The sequence below is a fragment of the Gopherus evgoodei genome, chromosome 9 (genome assembly GCF_007399415.2).
Source record: "Gopherus evgoodei ecotype Sinaloan lineage chromosome 9, rGopEvg1_v1.p, whole genome shotgun sequence".
In the NCBI taxonomy this organism is placed as follows: Eukaryota; Metazoa; Chordata; order Testudines; family Testudinidae; genus Gopherus; species Gopherus evgoodei.
In genome coordinates this window covers 59672217-59693293 of record NC_044330.1, presented here as the reverse complement: position 1 = coordinate 59693293, position 21077 = coordinate 59672217, and the positions used below count along the sequence as shown (strand labels likewise).

Below are 21077 nucleotides of genomic sequence, written 5' to 3'. Positions count from 1 at the left end.
TATTCCTGTTCAGACAGCAGAGTTCCTCCACTGTCTTATACTTCCCAGTGAGGCTTGCTTTAAGTGGCTGTAAGTTGCTAGAACTTCCCAGCTCATATAAAATTTGCCAGTCGGGTTGCAAATTCAGGGCTAAATCCCTGGTCTCCTTACTCCCATGAGGAGTCCCATTGATTCTACCCTGTCCTGCTACTCAGCTTGGTGCAGGGGCAGAGGTTCAGCTCCAGCGCAAGCCAGCACAGCTGAATGACTCTGGTCTAATTAGCCTCCCATACTAGCCTTTTTTCTGTTACTTGCCTGCCCAACATCTAGCACAACAGAGCTGTGGTCCTTGGTTGGGCTCCCCAGGAAGTACTGATATACACATAATGGATCTTGGCTAGAGTTGTGCAAAACTACCAACTTTGCCCAGCTTTAAGGGAATCCATATTTCCCTTGGTGAGGCACCTTCTGTCCAAGGATCTCCAAATGTTTTACAAGCATAGCATCTAAGGATTAAGATCACCTCTGTGTTACAGTTGGGGAAACGGAGGCACAGAGATATTACGTGACTTGACAAAGGCCAGCAACTGAGTCAGTGGAGAAGACAGGAACAGCACACTGTTCTCCCAACTCCACGGTTTCTCCCTTAGCCACAAGATGACCCCTTCATCTTCAGCCTTTAGTTGCTATTATTGTTGTTGTTTTATTTATTTGTGCAGAAGGGCCCCAATCAGAGATCAGGAGTGGAGCTGGGAAAAGTTTTGCAGATTGCATTTTTTGGCAAATTAACTACTAGTTACAGGGTGAGTGCAACTATTCATAAATCCAAGTCAAATTCAGCCAAGCATTTCAGCTGAGGGGAAAAAAAGAAAAAAAAATCAAAACCTTTTGTTTAGACATTGTCAAAATGATCTGTTTTGACTGTTTGTTACAAAATGATCACCTGTTTTGAAATTTTGCTGGATTTATTTAAGAAGAACAGACAAATAAACTAACTTAAATGAAAAAAGGAGCAAAATATTTTGGGTCAAACAATTTTTTTTTAAATTGTGGTCGAGAAAAAACGAAAAAAATTCATGTTGAGTTGACACAAAACAAATATTTTTCCAGATTTTTCCATTTGATTCTATTTCTGGCTCATCCAGTATCACCCAGCAGACCAGTGGCAAAGTCACGGTCTTGCTCTGTGCCTCAGTTTCCCCATATGTGAAATGGGAATAATGATTCTGCCCTCCTGTGTAAAGTGCTGAGAGATCTATGAATGAAAAGTGCCAGACAGCTAGGTCTTATTCTTAGTTGCTAAAAATGCTTTACAAGAGCTATAACACAGACAACCCTTGCTCTGGAGAATATACAGCCTCACTAAGACACAAGCAGAGTTGACAGGATGTGTGGAGATGCCCACTAAATGCTTTTGCCCTAGTCAGATGTTTGCTGCAAAACATGTTTTTTAAGAAAACAAATCCCTGGGATGCAAGGCGAAAAGCTACTGAAGCTTTTACTTGAACTTAAGGAATTGATAGTTTTTAATTTCGCTGCTTTGAGCTATGAGGAGAGTGTTTTCCACCCAGGTTGTGAGCTAGCTGCTGTGTCAGCCATCCCCTTAGATAATTAAAAGGAAGGAGTGGGCAGTCCCCCAGAGGGCTGGGTTTTTTCACTTGTTAAGGGGAGAGTCCCTAGAACATTTTGCATCCCTAGCAGGATAGTATCATCATTTGGAAGGTTTTCCCCTAAAGTGGCCAGACTCAATGTACTAGCAATGAGAGGGAGTTATGCTGGGAAGAGAAGGGGTCTCCCCAACCCCTGGAGATGCCTTGGGTGGTTTCTTCACTCCCACAGTGTTACCAGTGATGCGAAACCACAGAGGGTCAGAGCAGCTGGGGGTAAATTGACATTGCTGCACTGACTACAGTTGGGGCTCTGCCGAGTCGCTTAAGCTGAAGATCTGGCCCAGGGCACGTCAGGATGGGAGCACACAAGGAAGAGGGAAGGGAGCAAAATGACATCAAACTGCTCCATATTGCAGAGGATGGGATAGCTGAATGGGGGAAATGGTAAAGCAAGATTGAGCCCTACTCAACAGTTCCAAAGGCAGCTCAGACCTGAGCAACAATCACAGCAGCATATGGAGTCTGAAATCCTGGCTTGATGCCAGCTTTGCTGTTTAATCACTTCCCCGCTCTGTGCCTTGGTTTCCCCAGCTATTAAAGGGGGATAATGCTGCTCTGCCTCTCTGAGGGGCTGCAAGGCTGGATGCATTCCTGTTCCTAGAGCCCAAGAGGTGAATTCTCAGGTCTGGTCAGCAGAGACGGATTAAGGTTTCCTCAGGCCCTGAGCCAGAATAAGTGAAGGGTCCCTCCCCACCCCTTCCACCTGCAGCCCTGCCCCTTCTGCCTGCAGCCCCACCAATGGCCCCATCCCTTTCTGCCCCTTCTCCGGGTGGCCCCTGTTCCATCTAGTGTCCTCCCCCACTGCAGCGCCCCAATCTCTTTTGCTCCTTTCTGCCTCCCTCGCCCTGCACGGTCCCAAGACCAGAGAAGCTCTGTCCCTGTGCCATGGCCCCGGGGCTGCAGTGTGGAGTGAGAGCTCTTCCAGTCCCAGGGCTGCAGCAGTGGTCCAGGTGCTGGGGCTTCCCCCCACCCCACCCCCTGCGCTTCTGTGGGGGACCAGGGAGGGGACTCTGGGGCTTCTTCCTCCCCACCTGCTCGACACTTCTGCTGGAGAGTGGGGACAGGCGTGGGGGCTTCCCCTGCCAGGGATGGGGTTGAGGGCCATTGAGGGGAGCTTCTCCCATCCCATGGTTTCTGACAGGGAGTGGGGCTGGGATGCAGGGGATTCCCCTGCCCCACTCATCTGGCAGCCACGGCTCCGCACTTCTGCTGCCTGGTGGTAGATGTTTTTCCGGGGCTCCCCAGTTGGCTGGGGCCCCTAGGCACAGGCCCCGTCAGTCCAGTGGCTAATCCACCACTGCTGGTCAGATACTCACGTTCATTTCCTCCTTCCCCTCTCTCCCTAAATTTCTCTCTTCCTTTCCATCTTTCAGTTTTTTTATTCCCTGTATTTCACTTTTAGAATGTGCATCTGTGCCAAGGAGATTCGAAGGGTGACATGAAGGGGAACAGAAAACAGAAAGAAAGAGGAAGAAAATATTTTCCATTGGGGGAAAAGGGCGGGTTCTTGGTGTCTGGTGGGGAGACAGGGGCTGGGCTGGATTCCTGTTCCCTCCATTTTGGGTGACCAGACAGCAAATGTGAAAAATTGGGACGGGGTGGGGGCTAATAGGAGCCTATATAAGAAGAAGACCCCAAAATTGGGACTATCCCTATAAAATCAGGACATCTGGTCACCCTACCTCCACTCAAGGAGCTGGGGCTCAGTGCTCTGAGTGCCACCATAGGGCTCAGCTTCTGGCAGGAGCTCCATACAGTGACTTCTGTTGGCTCAGTACCCACGAGCAGGACCTTGACGAATAAATGTGTGTGACTGGGTATAATACCCACACCTACCATGGACCGTGGGATAAATGCTCTCTCTGGCTCCCAGGGCCAGCCAAGCTGTGATTGACACAGGACCTGAGGAACAAAGGCATCTCTCAGGGCTTCTATAATTTATCCTGGGGTGGTAAGTGAGCCCTGTGCGCCTCAATTTTATTGTCAGGACATGGAGCGTGTAAGCGTGAGCCAGTGAACCACACAACTAGGCTCCAACCCAGAAACAGCCCTCCTGCACTCCTGTCATGGAGGACAAGCTCAGTGGCCCTCAGAGGAACAGCACACAGGGGCAACTCCAGGCCCCAGCACTCCAAGTGCGGGACCAGCGGACCCTCCACAGGAAAGCCACCGAAGGCGGCCTGCCTGCCATGCTTGGGGCAGCAAAATGCCTAGAGCTGCCCCTGACAGCACAGGAAAGCTCAGCCTCCGCCCCTACACACTGCTCGTCAGAGATTCCCAGCCTGGCTTCTGTGTGTTGCCTTGGTCAGAACTGAGCCTGTAGTACTGGTGATCATTAGTGGACAATGCAATGTCTTTCTATGAGGGAGAAGAAAGCAGAGATCTGTCCTGATTAAAGCTCTTCATGTTGTGCCTTGGTGAACACAAATTCCCCCTGTGGCAGGCTAGCCCTGTGTGGGGCACCCTCCAGTGTCAGGCTGCAGCACAACAGATGGGCCTGCCTTAGTTTCCCCTTTCTTCCACCCACAAATGGACCATATCTCTCAGTGTCTGACACAAAGCCTGCCTCCAGCCTTAATTTATTCAACTACACCCAGAGCAGTGATTCCCGAAAACCCTTGTAGTAAAACCATCCTCCAATTCCCATTGTAAACATAACAAGATACAACAGGTTTTTCCGTTCCCCTCTCCAGGGAGATCACCTGACGTCACCTGCCTAAGAGTCAATATGAGCATTGTGTTCCCAGGTCCTTTTGCTCCTCATGCAGGGCCCCACTCTCAAGGCTTCCCTGCCTGAGGGACGAATCTGACAACTCCTGTATTACACAGGCCCCAAGTCAGATCCCCTGCAAGAGGGCTCCCCACAGCATTCCCCTCCCAACACTTCCTTGCCTGTGTGTCCTACCCCAGCTCAGGGATCCACCCTTCAGCAGCCATCCTTCTTGCTTCCAGACTCAGTTTCCCTTGATCAAGAAGGATCTTCCCCTTTTCTTGTAGGCCGCTCATCAGCTCCCCCAGCTGTGGCCTGTTCTCACCAATACTCCCATTCCAGCTCTTGTGGGAACTCAGCTCTCTCTATTGGGCCTCCTACTGCTCTCTCCCAAGCAACTGCTGCCAGCTCCTCCTTGCTACATCCTGTCTCTGAGTCTCAGACACCTCCTACTTCTGGGTCCTTTCAGGCTCTGACTCATCCCAGCCATAGGTACTGGAACTAGGGGTGCGGAGGGTGCTACAGCACCTCATGGCTTGAAGTGGTTTCCATTATGTACAGGGTTTACAGTTTGGTTCAATTGTCACACAAATGCTTCTCAGCACCCCCACTATCAAAAATGTTCCAGCACCCATTTTGGTTCAATGGTTCTCAGCACTCCCACTATCAAAATAATTCCAGAACCCATGACCCTGGCTCCTTCCCTCTAGGGCCCAGGTGGCCTCTCTTAAGTCTAATTGGGGTTCAGCTGAGCAGGCAAGGTGCACTGTCCTCTTCCCCGCAGCTCCCCCACTCCCTTAGGTGCCTCAAGGAACAGCCAAGCAGCTGTTCACCTTGAAGGTGCATTACTTCAGAGAAGAGACTTCTTGGGAATGATTCATGGGGCATTTCCCGCATCACCTCATTTGCATAGCAGAGGACAAAACAAGGCCTGCCTCACTCCTCATCTTCCTGCCTTTTTATTATTTGTTTACAGAGAGAAAAAAATCAATTAACTCAGCATTGGGCAGGGGAGAGAATTTTCTGGTCATCAAAAACAACGAAGAAAAATGTAAACTTAAAAATAGAGAAAGATTTGCATAAAACATTTTGGTGAATCATTTTTGAGCTGCTTTCCTAGACTCAGAGAGAGGGACGTTGTTTGCTTTTGCTATGCAGAAGGTCACTATGCATTGTGGTATGGGGTGTTTCCAATTCTTTTCCATTCTGTTGCCCCATTTGGGCCCAGCCAGGTGGGTGTATTCATAGTGGATTCCCCGTCTGGGGTGATTTTAAAGAAAGTGTGTGGTGGAATGGAAGTATTTAAAGAGGGACATACATGTAACCCTTCTGCCCCTCTGAGTTGGCAGCAACAAGGGCCGGGTTCAGTATCCAGGGGTTCCGTTTCAGTAACACAATGCATAACTGGCTCGAGCCCCCACCCAGTGACCTGGGACACTCACATACCACACCCCCCTGGGTGCCTCTAGGAGGCAATACTTCCCCTCTCGCAAGCACGGAGTCTGAGTGTAGCAAAATCTTTTTAATAAAGGAAGGAATCAATGCGGCATCCCATTGGAGAAACACCACAAACAGGGTTATAACACAAACCATAAACAAAAACCCACCTCCAAGTATGTTTGGCAATGTCCTTTTTCCCCTTAGGGTTTTAAGTCCAATCACCCCAAAGTCCAACAACCCAAAAGTCTCTGGTCAATGCCACCCCAGAGTTCGAGAGTTTATTTGTAGAGGTCCCTTCCCCCAGCCTGGGTAGAAAGGGGCACCTTACTTGGTCCGGGGCCAACTGCCCTGCCTCTCCATGGGTTCTGCTTCCGCCTGCTCCACAAACTGCTCCACTTTACCAGCTGCTCCACTCTGCTCCTCCAGCCGTCCTCACAAACTGCTCTGCTCCATGAGCTGCTCCGCTCCATGAGCTGCTCCAGTTCTCCCTCCAAACTGCTCAGCTCCGCTCACTCTGTGGGCCGCTCCACCTGTCCCACAGCTACTCTGCTCTGCCAGTCACTCCGCTCCACCAGCTGTCCCGTGATCCGCTCCAGCCATCCCCACAAACTGCTCCACTCCAGCAGCTGCTCTGTTCCACAGTATAGCTTCAGGATCCCCTACACAGTACTCAGTGCTCTCAGCTTAGTAATTTCAGCTCTTTAGTGATCTCAGCTCTTAGTAGGGGAGCCCCAGTGCCAGTGCACCATCAGCCCAAAGTGAGTTCAGCTCAGTCACCTGTATAAAGATTCTTAAGGGAATAAAAAAATCAACTCTGACATTCCACAGTGGAGAGAGGAGGGGGTGGAACTGATGCTTCTTGCTCCATAAGGAGACTGCACCACCAGACACAAACACCCATCCCTAGCCTCTCTCAATTAACTGGGTTTTGGAACCCATGTCCCTTGCCTAGCAAGTACCACCCAACTGAGGTTGAGTCATTTCTGTCACAAAGCAGTCCCACAGCTCGGCAGCCTGGGATGGGGTAGGCGTGCCTATGCAAATATACTCTCTGAAATTCTTTCCACCAGATGTCAGGGTAGAGCTCATCCTGACTCTGCTTACATCCTGTAGGCGTGCCTATGCAAATACACTCTCTGAAATTCTTTCCACCAGATGTCAGGGTAGAGCTCATCCTGACTCTGCTTACATCCACATAGGAGACATTTGTGGATCATTTTTTGGTCCTCTGAAACACCCAGAAAAGGGATTTCCCTTGAGCCTCTAACTGGGGTAGATGTGGTATGAGACTAATCCACATGATTTTTGCGCATGTTGGTACATAGGATAGTCCATAGCAGTTCAGACCATGTAGACCATCATCCAACCTTGATAATGCTCCAGAGGAAAGTGGAAAATAAATCCAGAGTGTAGTTACTCAATAGTTCAGTCTTATTCCATGGACAGAAATGTCCTTTATGCTGATTAGCTGATGCCCAGAAACATGCCTTCTATTAGTATGTATAACCCTCTGTGTAAGGCCTGGGCCTGCTCCCACAAAAAGCAAACTCCTGTTGTCTTCAGGACTGGGATCACTATTATCAGGCATGAACGATGCACATTGTACTGGGAAGTGATTTTTACTCAGGATATTGCCAGACAAAGTCGACACCCTGATCTTGGCACGTGCACACAGGCACATACACACTTTGGCTTCAGGAGGTATCAAGGTTAAACTTCTAGTTGGCATTGGATCAAACTGGTGTGGGATCTCTGAGAATCCAACAAACTTCAGTCATCAGAAGTCACAGATGGTCTTAGATTTTAGCTACCTCAATGTTCAGCCCACTCCTTTATGCATTGGTAGCAGCTGTCACCATGAACAAAGGATTTCCCCCATAAGAGTGGGGTTGATCTCCACGGCCCATTCATTGTTTTGCTTCCCTTCTGGAATAGCAGGTATTGGAAAGAAAGACCGGTAGCTCTTGTATATAAGCCACTGAAAAGCCATCTGATAGCAATGACTAGTCTGGGGGTATTTGGATCTGGAGCTTTGCTTTGGGTCCATCTTTAGTATGGTTACACTGTACGATGTCAACATGTGAGGCTATGTTGATCACTAGAGCGACACAGCCCTGCCTATCTGCAATAAGCCATATGTATCTATACCATGAAGAGCAGCAGAAAGCTGGCTAGATTGTTGGGCTCACCAGGTAGTGATCAAGGGCTCAATGTCTAGTTGGCAGCTGGAATGAAGTGGAGTGCCCTGGGGTTGGTCCTGGGGCTGGTTATGTTCAACATCTTTATTAATGATCTGGATGATGGGATGAATTGCACGCTCAGCAACTTCGCGGATGACACTAAGCTAGGGGGAGAGGTAGATACAATGGAGGGTAGGGATAGGTTCCAGAGTGACCTAGACAAATTGGAGGATTGGGCCAAAAGAAGTCTCATGAAGTTCAACAAGGACAAGTGCAGAGTCCTGCACTTAGGAAGGAAGAATCCCATGCACCGCTACAGGTGGGGGCCGACTGGCTAAGCAGCAGTTCTGCAGAAAAGGACCTGGGGATGACAGTGGACAAGAAGCTGGATATGAGTCAGCAGTGTTCCCTCTTTGCCAAGAAGGCTAATGGCATTGTCATAAACAGATAGCTAAGGGCTAATGTCTCTTTCACCTATAAAAGGGTTAACAAACAGTGACCTGAAACACCTGACCAGAGGACCAATCAGGACCAATCAGGAGACAAAATACTTTCAAAACTGGGTGGAGGGAAGTTTGGGTGTGAGTTCTTTGTTCTTCTCTCGAGGGTCTGAGAGAGACCAGACATTACTATAGGCTCTCTAAGTTTCTTTTCATAGAGTAAGTAAAACAGGCGGTTTAGGCTTTTTAATTGTTTTAACTCTATTTGCAATTGTGGATCTAGCTGGTTAACTTTTATATGTGTAGTTGCTGGGAATATTTTAATTTGTATTGGTACTGGTGAGAAAGTCTCTTTCTGGTGTCTGTAAGCTATAAGACCCTGTAATATTTACATCTTAAAGTTACAGAGATAATTCTTTACTTTTTCCTTTCTTTTATTAAAAGATTTCTTTTTAGAGAACCTGATTGATTGGGTTTCTCTGTTTCCCTTGTTTTATCCCAGGGGATTGGGATAACTCACCAGGATGGGTGGGGGAGATAGGGAGTGATAAAATCTCTCTCTGTTTTCCTTGAATCTGTTTGCCTCTTTGTGGAAGGGAAGGGAGACACTTCTCTGTATGGTGATTTAAGAGGTTAGATCAGTATCTCAGGATAGCCCAGGGAGGGAGATTCTGGGAGGGGGAGAGGTGGGGGAATGGTTTATTTCTCCTTGTTTTAAGAACCCAAGGGATCTGGGTTCTTGGGGTCCCCAGGGAAGGTTGGGGATGTCAGAGTGCCCCAAAACACTATATTTTTGGGTGGTGGCAGCCTATCAGATCTAAGCTGGTAATTAAGCTTAGGGAAATTCATGCTAATATCTCATTCCTGGACTCTCAGGTTCAGATTTGAGAAAGATTGCTAGGACAGACATATTGGGCTGTATTAGTAGGAGCACTGCCAGCAAATCGAGGGAAGTGATTATTCCCCTCTGTTCAACACTGGTGAGGCCACACCTGGAGTATTGCATCCAGTTTTGGTCCCTCCACTACAGAAGGGTTGTGGACAAATTGGAGAGAATCCAGCGGAGGGCAATGAAAATGATCAGGGGGCTGGGGCACATGACTTATGAGGAGAGGCTGAGGGAACTGGACTTGTTTAGTCTGCAGAAGAGAAGAGTGAGGGAGGATTTGATAGCAGCCTTCAACTACCTTAAGGTGGGTTCCAAAGAGGATGGAGATAGGCTGTTCTCAGTGGTGGCAGATGACAGAAAAAGGAGCAATGGTCTCAAGTTGCAGTGGGGGAGGTCTAGGTTGGATATTAGGAAACACTGTTTCACTAGGAGGGTGGTGAAGCACTGGAATGGGTTACCTAGGGAGGTGGTGGAATCTCCATCCTTAGAGGTTTTTAAGGTACAGCTTGACAAAACCTTGGCTGGGATGATTTAGTTGGTGTTGGTCCTGCTTTGAGCAGGGGATTGGACTAGATGACCTCCTGAGGTCTCTTCCAACCTTAATATTCTATGATTCTATGATGTTGGGAATACACTGTCCCCTGAATCTGCATTTCCTGAACTTTTAGAGGCTGCAGAACCAGCACTTGGCTTTGAATCCAAATTTCCTTCTTGGCCCCTGAATCTATAACAGGCTGGACCAAAACAGTTTTCATATCTAGATGGAATCATAATTTTGCAGCTCAGGCCAGTCTCAGCATCCCGGCTGCATATGGCTGCTCTGAGAGAATAAAGTATCTTGCTCTCCATGGACTGTGGGAGTAGGCAGAGACCACACCTAAATTCCCCTGGCCATCAACCCCTCCCTTCCACAACTCGCTCTGAGATTTTGACTCAGTGTGTAGGGATATTAAAGAAGATTGATATTAGACATGGTTTATATGAAAAAAAATTTATTGTTAGAAATGATTTATTGTTAATTGATACTTTATAACTAAAGGTTTATATTAGAAATAAATGTGATTCCTGAGATTTAACCTCTAACCTGCAAGCCACCAGCTGTGTCTGTGTGAAGCCTGCTCAAAGAAATACTTTGTATAAAACTTGTTAAACGTTAATTGACTCTGTGACACTTTGTAGTCACTACTTTACTTTGTAATGGCCGCTGTAAGCTGTTAATTGGTTAATTGACTCAGCATGCCGCCGGTCAATTGACTCTGTGCCTCAGGCAAAACTGTGTAATTACTACTTTGTAATCACAGTGGTAAGCCAAAACAGTAGCTGTTATAGTACATAGATAGAGACCTCCACCCTCTGTAAATTTTCATCTCACTTTATTTTTGAATAATAAAAGACAGGGAGTCTCACATAAATTGGTAACACCCCAAAAGGTAAAGAGACGGTGAAATAGATGGGATTAAGATAGAGAATGTATGTGAATGAGTGCCTAGTTTAAATAATAAATGAATGGTTAGGGAGTTACCAGCCTGAATAATTCAGCGTCGGCTGAAGAAGGTGTCAAGTGGGATCAACCAGATGACCCCCAGAGGGCAAACTGGAATCCACCCCACCACCTCAAAGGAAGGAAAAACAAACATCTGACAACATGGAGCCAGCCACCTGCTGATTGATTTAACAACAGCAGAATGAAGCAACTCTCATGGACTGACACAGGGATAAATTCCTATAAAACTGGACTCTGAAGAATAAGTCTTTGAATCTCTGGTTCTGCTACCACCCTCCAGGAGCATCAGGTGCACACCTCACCTGGACTCGGCTCCACTCTTGTGTACAGGATACCTGGCCAGTATTCTGTCACAAGCAACGTTTAGGCTGGTAACTATAACATTTATACAGAACTTGTATGAATGATTGTGCGAATGAGTGTATATATATATATATGTATATAAGACATAAGTAGTAATAGAAGTAAGTAGTAATAGGAATAAGTAGCCAAACAACGTTGTTTACTGTTATCTTTTGTTTTATTATGGTATTTAGAATAAATGTGACAAATGTCTTGTCCCCTTTAATAAGATCCTGCTGATTTTTATTGGTCTAATATAATTGGTATAACAAGTGGAAGCCTCAAAATACAAATAAACACCCTGAACCTGGAGTGCTGCAGACCAGGAAAAGTTAAAGCTTTGCTTGGCCTTCCTTTTCCCTTTGTTTTTTCCGCTCATCCTGTTGCTAATACCCAGAAGAGTGATCCCATTGCTTACGCATGTTCCCCTCTGCACTGCATCGGTCACAATGACTCCCTCTCCTGATGTCCTCGGAAAACTTTCCAGAGGTTTGACTGAGCCTGTGGGTGCCGGCTTCCCCTCATTTTTTCCCGTGGTTTAAAGATGCTGGATGGAAGATAAATCTTTTTCTTGTCAGAAATTTCTTTTTTTAATCAGAAACTCTTCTGCCTCCCCAGCATGAGGGGCACTATGCCGGGAGGAGTCCTGTGCTGCTTTCTGCTGGGTTGTCTCTTTCAGGAGAGCTTTGGAATCACCAGAAGATACTACATTGGTGCCGTGGAGACAGACTGGGACTATGTGCACAGCAGCCTGCTCTCTGTGCTGCAGGCACCAGCTGGGTAAGGCTATTTGTACTGTAAATATTCTGACTGTGATGTGATGTCCACAGGCAGCTCTCATCTTGGCTTTGAGGAAGATGGCACCCAGCATCACGGTAGTGATGGTGCCCTCAAGGGAAATAAGGCAACTATAAAATATGTGTGTAAATGCAGCTGTATGTACATGAGTGTGTGTGCATCTGTTTGTGGGGGTATATCTGTTTGAATGTGCATGAGTGCATCTATGGTTTAATCTGAGTGTGTGCATGTGTGTGAGGGCAGTTTTCTGTGTGCATATCATATTGTGTGTGTGTGTGTGTATACATGCAGACACACATCATCTGATTCTCCCAATGTCTTGCACATTACGTTTTCACTGGTGTCTATGAAAAGCGGATGTAGAATGCGCCCAGCAGTGCATGTGACTCAATAATTTTGATTTACTAGAATCCTCACACCTGCTTTGCATTCCATTTGCACAGGTGTAAATCACTGCACATGGTTCACGGCTGGGAGAATCAGGCCCACAAACTCACTCTCATGCACACTCAGACATACACATACATTCATCCAGGCACAGTGTAATTAGACACATGGATTAATTCTGTATTTGCTCATGTAGCTGGCGAGAACAGCTTTGATGATGGAGTTTTAGCTTGCGGTCATGTAGGGTAATTATTATTAACTATTACTTGTCCTATGCATTTTTCCATCCCAAATCTAGTTCATTTATTTGTGACTGAGACCTTGTATGATAAGAATTGCTTCTCCGGCTGGTACCAACTGAGTATCCCCTTCCCTCACCCTGCTATCTAAGTAGAGTTCTGATTTGCTTTTTGATGAGTTAATAGCTGTGGACTGTGCTTTCCCCATCCCACAGGATATAAATAATATTGTAGTGACACTTTTAGTTAAGGTTGGCCATCACTTCCCCTTAGAACTGTTCTCAGTTGCTTATAATTTTGTCAGACTGTAACTACTTTTAGTTAAGGTTGGCCATCACTTCCCCTCAGAACTGTTCTCAGTTGCTTATAATTTTGTCAGACTGTAACTGTCTGGGCTGAAATTTTCCATGCTCGGTGTCTGCCTCAAGTGGAATATTTTTAAACATTTCAGCAGACGTGGTTTGGCCATTTCCAAGAATAAGATTAGGGGGAAATATGTTGTTTTGCCCATGTGAATGAATTGATTGTAAGAATTTTTTTGAGAAGTTCTACCACCTGGACACTTTGGAGCAGGGACAGGAAATTTGACAGGGGAGTTGTCCTGAACTCAGAGATGTGCCGTTTGCTTTTCCTGGCAAAATCTGTCCAAATTTGGCCAAGTCTGAGTCTTTGAAAAATTGCAGTTTTCACATGTTCTGTAGAGATTTGTTAGACTTTGACAGCTAAATTCTCCAAAGATGCCATGAGCAGATGCACCATCCCCCTCGGAGCTACTGAGCATGCTCCACCCAGGGGCTTCAGGACTCTCTCTGCAATTGCTATGCCAGGCTGCCCTGGCACCAGGCACCACAGCTGTGAGCAGGGAGGCTGTGCCTCCTGTGCGCTCAGTGTTCCCCCTGGAGGTGACCAGGTAGCATGGAGGAGGGAGTGGCCTGAATGCACAGCACTGAGGAACCGGGGTGGAGAATGGGGGAACACAGGAAGTGGGGATTACAGGAGCCAGAAAGTGGGGAGAAGTAGTGGGAGACAGAAACAGGGGAGGGTAGGGAATGGCAGTAGGGGAGGGGGATTGCATAGGAGCAAAGGGAGGGGTGGTGGCTGGGGTGTATGAGAGGAAGGAAGATAGGAGCATACGGGGGTGTGGAGGATAGGAGGCAGAAGAGTCTCCCATCACTAGAGCACACTCCCTCCAGAACCTGGAATTGAACCCAGGAGACCTGAATCTCTCCAGTCTTCCGCTGTCAGCAGATGTCTGTAAAACCCACTGGCAGAGTGTGTCTCATCCCCCTCTGATGCCTGGTCCACGTACTCAGCCTGCTATTACTGTCAGTTACTCTACTAGCTCAAGTAGCAGAGGTCTGTGCCAAGGAGCTAAAGGTCTGAACACTGCAGCTGACCCAAGCTGGGGGTCAATAGGCTTTCAAGCTGTTTGCACAGTTTCTTTCTCCTTTTTAGTTCTTTTTCTTGCCTATTGTAATCCGTAATTCAGCCCCTTTGTGCCTGATACCTCTTTGATTACATGATCACACAATATTTTTTCCAGGGACTCCTGTCTCATTCAGTGCACAGGATGGACCAGCTCTGAGGATGACTCAGGGTTGTGTAGAGAAGAAGGCTGTAGGACCTCTGCTTCATTTGTTGCAGAAATTGGAAGGTTTGTGATGAATAAGGCAGAACATTACAGGAAGAGAAAGGAAAGTCTCATGGTGAAAGCAATTGAATGCTGCCCTGGAGAACTGGATTCTACCCCTACCTCTGCCATCAAATTCCTATGTGATGCTGGGCGAGTCACTTAACCCAAATTTTTCACAAGTGGTCACTAATTGTGTGTTCCTCATTTTCTGGATGCCTAACTTGAGACCCTGGGGTCTGATTTGCAGAAGTACTGAGTACTCACAGCAGCAACTGAGGTCACTGAGAGCTGTGCTTTGAACACATAAAGTGCTATAAAAATGCTAAGTACTCAGAAAAATCAGGGTGTGGGTGTCTCAAGTTAGAGACTCAAAATTAGTGGACATTTTTGACAATATTGGCCTTAATTTCTCTGCATCTCAGCTCCCCTTCTGTAGAATGGGGATGATACCACCAAATCTCACAGAGGTTTTGGGAAGATAAATTCATTAATGTTTTTGGAACAGTTTGATACTCTGGTGAGACCACCTTGGAAACTCCCAGGAGGAAATTGATAATAAGGCCTGGGGCCATACACTAAATGAGGAGAATAAAAAGAAATATTGAATTCACTGAATGAGGCATAGGCGCTGTGAAAATGGGACATGATTATGAACTTAGATTGTATGGTGGTGCAAGAGAGGCAAATTAAGGTTGCACAAGTCTGGCCTTTCCTCACTTTTGGGGGCTTGATGTTGCAACGTAATGGTCTTTCAGCATAGTTTGTTGGATGTAATATATATTGATTTCAGAGCAGCCAGGCCACATTGCTGGGATTTTAAATCTAAGGGACAGATTCTGTTCTCAGTTAAATCCAGAATAACACCACAGACTTCCATTGTATTCCTCTGGGTTTTTGCTGGAGCAAGAGAACAGTTTATGGTCTTCTAACTCTTATCACGTTTATTCAGTGATACTCCAATGATGATATGGGAATTCATTCCCTACATTACAAGGGGAAAGCCATCCTGTCTGCCATAGTGACTGCAAAATCAAGGAAGGTTTTTGGAATCACTACATATTTGGAAAAGAGGATTCAGCCTCCTGAAATGTTTTATAGCTCCCCTTCCTCCCTTCTCTATGCTCCCACTGTCTCAACTTGAATGTCACTTGCGAATGTTTTCTATCCTCTAACCATAGCCTGTTCCTTCTCCCTCTATAGCATCTGCACTCCTTTTCCAGCCTGTCCAAAAAAACACTGCTAAAATCATCTTCCCCTCTGATTGCTCCACCATGACCCACCCTGCTTTCATGCCCCCTTGGTTCCCTGGCTCTTGGAAGTGATGGAGCAAAATAGTGCGGCTCAGAATATGGGTGGTGTTAGAAGTGAGTCAAATAAGCCTGATAGAAGCAAAAGTGCCATGTGTGCATAGGCGCTTGATTAGTCCTAGATGTGGGTATCATATGATTTGCCTCTGTCCTCATGGGGCACAGACATTTTATAAGGTTATCCAGGCAAATGGCAGAGGCCCTTCTAGGAATGACATCACAGCTTATCATAAAATCATAGAACTGGAAGGGACCTTGAGAGGTCATCTAGTCCAGTCCCCTGCACTCAAGGCAGAACTAATCCCTGTCCATCCCTGACAAGTGTTTGTCCAACCTGCTCTTAAAAATCCCCAGTGATGGAGATTCCACAACCTCCCTAGGCAATTTATTCCAGTGCTTAACCACCCTGACAGTTAGGAAGTTTTTCCTAATGTCCAACCCAAACCGCCCTAAACCTAAACCGCTGCAATTTAAGCCCATTGCTTCTTGTCCTATCCTCAGAGGTTAAGAAGAACAAATTTTCTCCCTCCTCCTTGAACAACCTTTTATGTACTTGAAAACTGTTATCTCATCCCCTCTCAATCTTCTCTTCTCCAGACTAAACCCAATGTTTTCAATCTTCCTTCATAGGTCATGTTTTCTAGACCTTTACTCATTTTTTTTTTGTTTTTCTCTGGACTTTCACTAATTTGTCCACATCTTTCCTGAAATGTGGTACCCAGAACTGGACACAATACTCCAGTTGAGGCCTAATCAGCGTGGAGTAGCACTGAAGAATTACTTCTCATGTCTTGCTTACAATACTGCTAATACCTCCCAAAATGATGTTTGCTTTTTTTGCAACAGCATTACTCTGTTGACTCATATTTATCTTGTATGATCCACTATGACCTCCAGATCCCTTTCTGCAGTACTCCTTCCTAGGCAGTCATTTCCCATTTTGTATGTGTGCTACTGAGTGTTCCTTCCTAAGTGGAGCACTTTGCATTTGTCCTTATTAAATTTCATCCTATTTACTTCAGACCATTTTCCAGTTTGTCCAGATCATTTTGAATTTTAATCTTATCCTCAAAAGCACTTGCAACCCCTCCCAGTTTGGTATCCTCCACAAACTTTATAGGTGTACTCTCTATGCCATTATCTAAATGATTGATGAAGATATTGAACAGAACCAGTCCCAGAACCAGTCCCTGCAGGACCCCACTCGTTATGCCCTTCCAGCAGGAATGTGAACCACTGATAACTACTCTCTGGGAATGGTTTTCCATCCAGTTATGCACCCACCTTATAGTAGCTCCATCTAGATTGTATTTCCCTAGTTCTTTTATGCTTCTGAGAGTGCTGATTGGCAACCGATGAAGTTACCCCTTCTGGAGGTAGGATGACTGGAAGTGTTCACCAATTACACTGGTGGCTTCCATGGCCCATTTGGAGGTTTGAGTGGGTGCCTGAAGATGTCTATGCTCTGTTTTCTCCTGCCTACGTGTCTGAAGGACTTTGATGGCTGAAACAGCTAAGATACACTAGCCTGTTGCTATCTAAACTAACTTCATCTAATGGAGACACTCAGAACTTCTTATCTGTTACTTTTCCCCCTTGTTTCTAATTCCTTCCCTGCATTCCAAGAGACTAAGCGCTTGTCTACATCACAAAGTTGCAGCGCTGGTGAGGGGGTTACAGCGCTGCAACTTAGGAGGTGTACACATCTGCAGGGCATCACCAGCGCTGCAACTCCCTGTTTGCAGTGCTGGCCGTACTCCCGTTTTGTCTCGGGTGTAGAGGATCCAGCGCTGGTGATCCAGCGCTGGTAATCAAATGTAGACACTTACCAGCACTTTTCTTCACCTCCGTGGAATAAGCAGGTATCCCAGCATACCTGAGGAAGCCTCTCTGGTAATCAAGCAGGTCTCCTTCCCCGGTTTGCTCTCGCGTTCCCCGAACCTCCGTGCAAGCAGGTCTCCTTCCCTGCGGTTTGCAGGGGGGTTCGGGGAACGAGAGAGCAAACCGCGGCGAAGCTGGTCTCCTTCCCCGGTTTGGTCTCACGTTCCCCGAACCCCTGTGCAAGCAGGTCTCCTTCCCTGCGGTTTGCTCTTGCGTTCCCCGAACCCCTGTGCAAGCAGGTCTCCTTCCCTGCGGTTTGCTCTCGCGTTCCCCGAACCCCTGTGCAAGCAGGTCTCCTTCCCTGCGGTTTGCAGGGGGGTTCGGGGAACGCGAGAGCAAACCGCGGCGAAGCTGGTCTCCTTCCCCGGTTTGCTCTCGCGTTCCCCGAACCCCCCTTGAAGCCGCCCAACAGCCCTGCAGTATGGCCACATCTAACACCACTTGCAGCGCTGGTTGCTGTAAGTGTGGCCACTCTGCAGCGCTGGCCCTATACAGCTGTACTAATACAGCTGTAACAACCAGCGCTGCAAAATTGTAGATGTAGACATACCCTAAATCTATTTAGTGACTCCTGATGGGTGACAGGCATCCCCTTTCCTGGGGGTGAATGGAGTGTGGAACAGGGTCTCTGTGTATCCTATCAAAGCCTTGAGAATCTCTTCTCAGCCTCAAGCCTTTTGGCAAAGGAGGACTGGATGGTAATTTAGGTCTTTAGCATGACAACAGTACTATTGAGTGTCTGGGAAGTGGGCAGGCAAAAGCCCGCCCACTGCTAAAGGATCCCCCCCAGCCTAAGGGGAGGATCCACAGGACCACAGAACCCCACTGATTACAGGGGACAACTAATAAAAGAATAGGGACAGGAGTGCGGTCAAAGGGTCATAAGAAGGGAACCTGACGGGGACACCGAGCAGACAGCCCCAGACAGTGCCCACTGCTCCTCGAAGGCGTCAAGGGAGCCAGTGGACGCCGCCCAAAGGAACTCCGCCCGGATACGTGAACGGACCAAGGATTGGAAACAAGCCCCACAGTCACCGGAGTGTTTACCTTGGCTGCCTCAGAGTTCTGAAGAAATTAACAGATAAGGAAACCTAACAATGCTGATGAAATGTTCCAGGCGCTATCTGCCTTCACTTAGTCTGCTCTTAGGGTAAGAATTCCACTGTGATCTGATCTGATAAGAAGTCCTGCCAAAAATGCTTGGACATCCAAACTCTGATCCAGACTCTCCTTTAAATTTCTGGATTCTGCCCTGTTAATGATGATTGCAGGGAATGCAAAAGGAGCATTCGTGCAGCAGCAACATCACCGTGCATAGTTGACTCCCGTTGGGCACATTATTTAAGGACCAGAATCTATGCTAGTTTCCTGCTGGTGCCATTCCTTTGGCCTAGTGGAGTGGCTGCTGTCTTACAATAGTATACATGAGATCAGAATCAGGCCCTACAGCTCTGAATGCTTTTTCAATTGCCACCAAAACCAGATTTTCCTGGCATAAAGATTCAAACTGTCTGACTCATTTCAGTGGAATGACCAAAGCCTTTCATCTTTGGAGTGCCAGCTCAAATCTGGGACACATCACCCAGTGAATTCAAAATGGTACAATCTAATGACAGTACTGTGGCTAATGTGAAATGAGTTTGGTGATCTCAATTGCTAGTGGACAAGGAGCAACAGAAATCACAGCTATAGCTGGAACTAAGTGGCCAGCTCAGTAAAGAGGCCATTGACTGAATAAACCGTGGAGACTAAATTCATCTAATTTTCTCCAATCCATCCAGACCAGGTTACAGGCATATTGGCTGGGTGGCATGGAGATGCTTGCACTGCTGCTATCTTGTTCTGTGCATTCAGGGGACAGTCACTCATCAGTAGAGCTTGGGGAAATCTTTCAGACATATAGTTCCTTGAATGTGTCTATAACCCCGTCCCTTCCCAGTTTTCTGTGTCACTCAATCCTCTTCCATTTCCTCTTTAGGAAAAATTAAGCCAGTTAATGTTATTATAAATGAAAGATTAGCCATAAAGGGAAAGAAATCTCTTCCATTTCTTCAAGGGGAAAAATAGCAACCGGTTTGTGTTCCAAAGAAAACATGCTGCAACAATCAGTGGGAGCGTTCTTTACTGGAAATGGTCTGTGGACTGAGACTGATAAGGCAGCCTCTACAGTCCCTGGAGAAATTCAAATCTTTGTTATCCTGAGAAACTTACTGGATTTCTTCTGGATAATGAGTTTGTTAAGCAGCTTTAAAAAAAATCAATCGTAGGTCTAGGTGGTGCAGTCAGTGTGCTAAATCATTAAAGCTGCCTTCCATCTCACAATGAGATAGCACCTGACTGCTAAGTGACCAGGGTGCAAATCCTAGTTAGGGTATAAATTAAATGAATTGCAGGCCCTCACTCTAATCTCTAAGCAGAATTCAAAAATCTATCCTGGTCTCCCTGCCAGAGAGGATGAGAGCTAGAATACTGTACTGCCAAGGCATTGGACACAGGGCAGGGCTATCTAGGGTGCCAAACACTGTATATGCAGGTCAGAAACGACGTGCATAATTAACAGACTTCAGTATCTGAATACTCAGCATCTAACCTCCCTCTCCTGAACAAGATCATTGGGAAGCTCACCAAAGCTCACCGTCCCATGAGAAGGTCTGACACTTTGCAACCAGTAGAGGGCAGACAACCACAAACATATGTTTTGGCAAAGTTCACCGTGTGGAACCAGCAATGAAACATTCTGTGCCTGACAGTCCCTGATTGCAAATCAACTTGTTCCTGTGCATATACTGGCCCCATTAGGCTGCAGCTCCATGGCTTAGCAAGTGGGGATTGCAAGGGCTGCATTATAACTAGGCTTGGAAGAAGTTGATCTTTCTACAAATAATTTCTACAAATAATATTAATGTTTATTTTTATGCATTTTTTCTATGTTTATCTATTTAAATGTTCACAGGAAATTATGAGGTGAGGGTCTGGTAATAATTATTTAATGATGGTAGATGTTGAGAATAAAAAATGTTAAAGCTCTATAAATGTTAGAACACAAAATTGTCAACATCACATGTCAAATATACAAAGTCAATATCCTTAAATGAAACTCTAATAAGTTCTCAAGCAGAATTTTTCTTACTGTGATTATCTGTACATTTTGATTATTATCAATGGAAATATTTTGGCATCGGTTTGTGTGAGTACGTTGAAATTGACATTTACTGACATTTACTGACATTTACCAATAAAAATCTAATCCTTCCAACCTTAATTATAACCCAGTGGTAAATTCCCAGTCAAACTCAGGGCCCCATTGTGCAAGGCACTGTACAAACGTAGGAAGACAAGGACTGTGTCCCCACAACTCTATAGTCTAATGCATGAAGGAAATCTATAATTTTAATCCATGTGAGTCATTGTGAGGTTCTTTCTCTTTGGATGAAGAGGGTCCTTATGAAAAGCATTCCACAGCTGAGCAGGCACAGTATGAGCTCTACTTTTCTTTAAAGCATGAGAGACTGGCTCCTACAGAAAGAAGTGTGCGAGATTAGATGGGCTAGGTGCTCTGAGCTGTTACAGTATATCTGATGTGCCTGCAGTTGAAAAGAGGTAAGCATAAAAGTTTGAGGAAATCTGGCAACCATGGGCCCTTGTATTATGCCGGATAAAGGATCACATAGAGTTTGT

The 21077-nt window shown here is 46.3% G+C and overlaps 1 protein-coding gene across 2 annotated transcripts in view; it reads left to right on the top strand.

Annotated features, from left to right (window-relative positions):
* The first annotated feature begins 11603 nt into the window (after positions 1-11603).
* F8 (coagulation factor VIII) overlaps positions 11604-21077 on the top strand; it is a 72758-nt gene continuing 63284 nt past the window's right edge. For both annotated transcript variants that reach the window (XM_030575762.1, XM_030575761.1), the window contains exon 1: positions 11604-11934. In XM_030575762.1, coding sequence (XP_030431622.1) covers positions 11774-11934 — 161 coding nt within the window. In that variant the 5' untranslated portion in view covers positions 11604-11773. The remainder of the gene's footprint in view (positions 11935-21077) is intronic.